This window comes from Bison bison, unplaced genomic scaffold, assembly GCF_000754665.1.
Source record: "Bison bison bison isolate TAMUID 2011002044 unplaced genomic scaffold, Bison_UMD1.0 scf7180017862188, whole genome shotgun sequence".
NCBI lineage: Eukaryota > Metazoa > Chordata > Mammalia > Artiodactyla > Bovidae > Bison > Bison bison.
Genome location: NW_011492760.1, coordinates 458,329 through 459,048, shown reverse-complemented (window position 1 = coordinate 459,048; position 720 = coordinate 458,329). Strand labels below are relative to the sequence as shown.

General features: G+C 62.5%; 1 protein-coding gene across 1 annotated transcript in view; it reads left to right on the top strand.

Moving 5' to 3' along the window:
* FAM217A (family with sequence similarity 217, member A) overlaps positions 1-720 on the top strand; it is a 24,061-nt gene that overhangs the window by 15,182 nt on the left and 8,159 nt on the right. The window contains exon 7 of the mRNA XM_010832761.1: positions 590-674. Coding sequence (XP_010831063.1) covers positions 590-674 — 85 coding nt within the window. The remainder of the gene's footprint in view (positions 1-589; positions 675-720) is intronic.

Here is a 720-nt window from a genome sequence, read left to right as displayed (position 1 = left end):
CTCTCCGCGGTAGCTGCCGTCTGTCTGCGTTTTTGCAGCGGGTCCGAACTCGCGCCTTAATCTGCCTCGGCAAAGTCGTGACGCTTGCTGCGCCCGCAGGCTCTGCCTCGAGCGGCGGTGGCCCGGGACCAGGGTCGTTTGGGGTGGCAAACAGGCCTTTCGGCGGATCTGAGGCCCTTGGCGGGGTGGGGCGCGGGGGATCTGCCCTGCCCGTGCAGAAGGTGGATCCTGCTTTCCAACGGGGCCCCTGGCTTAAATGCTGAAAAGCAGACTGCACGACCCTGTGTCTTAATTCCAGACGATTCACCAGATGTCTAGTTTGTGTTTTAACCTTCCGATCTGATAGTGGCTCCCTTCTCGCTTCAGACCTTCGCGCCCGTTTTCTGTCACTTAGGTCTTCCCGTTTTCTCTTTTCTGTGGCCCCCCTCCCTTTGGCTGGCTGGCCTGGGTTCCCAGTTAACCCCCTCTTGTGAGCCGGCCTGCCCTCAGGCCAGTTTCTCCTCTTCTAAAGCGTTTTCTTAACCTCTGGACGCTCTCTCTGCCTCAACCGCGGGCCTCACCCTCCGTGTGCTGTCCCACACCTGTGCAGGATTCCCAGGAAACCGAGGAGCAAGATGGGCAGAAAAACCGGTGAGAGCCGTGGCCCCGGCCCGGCCGCGGCCGTCCCCTGGGAGGTAGGTGCAGCGGACCGGGCGGGGGCGCAGCATCCCCTCCCCACCC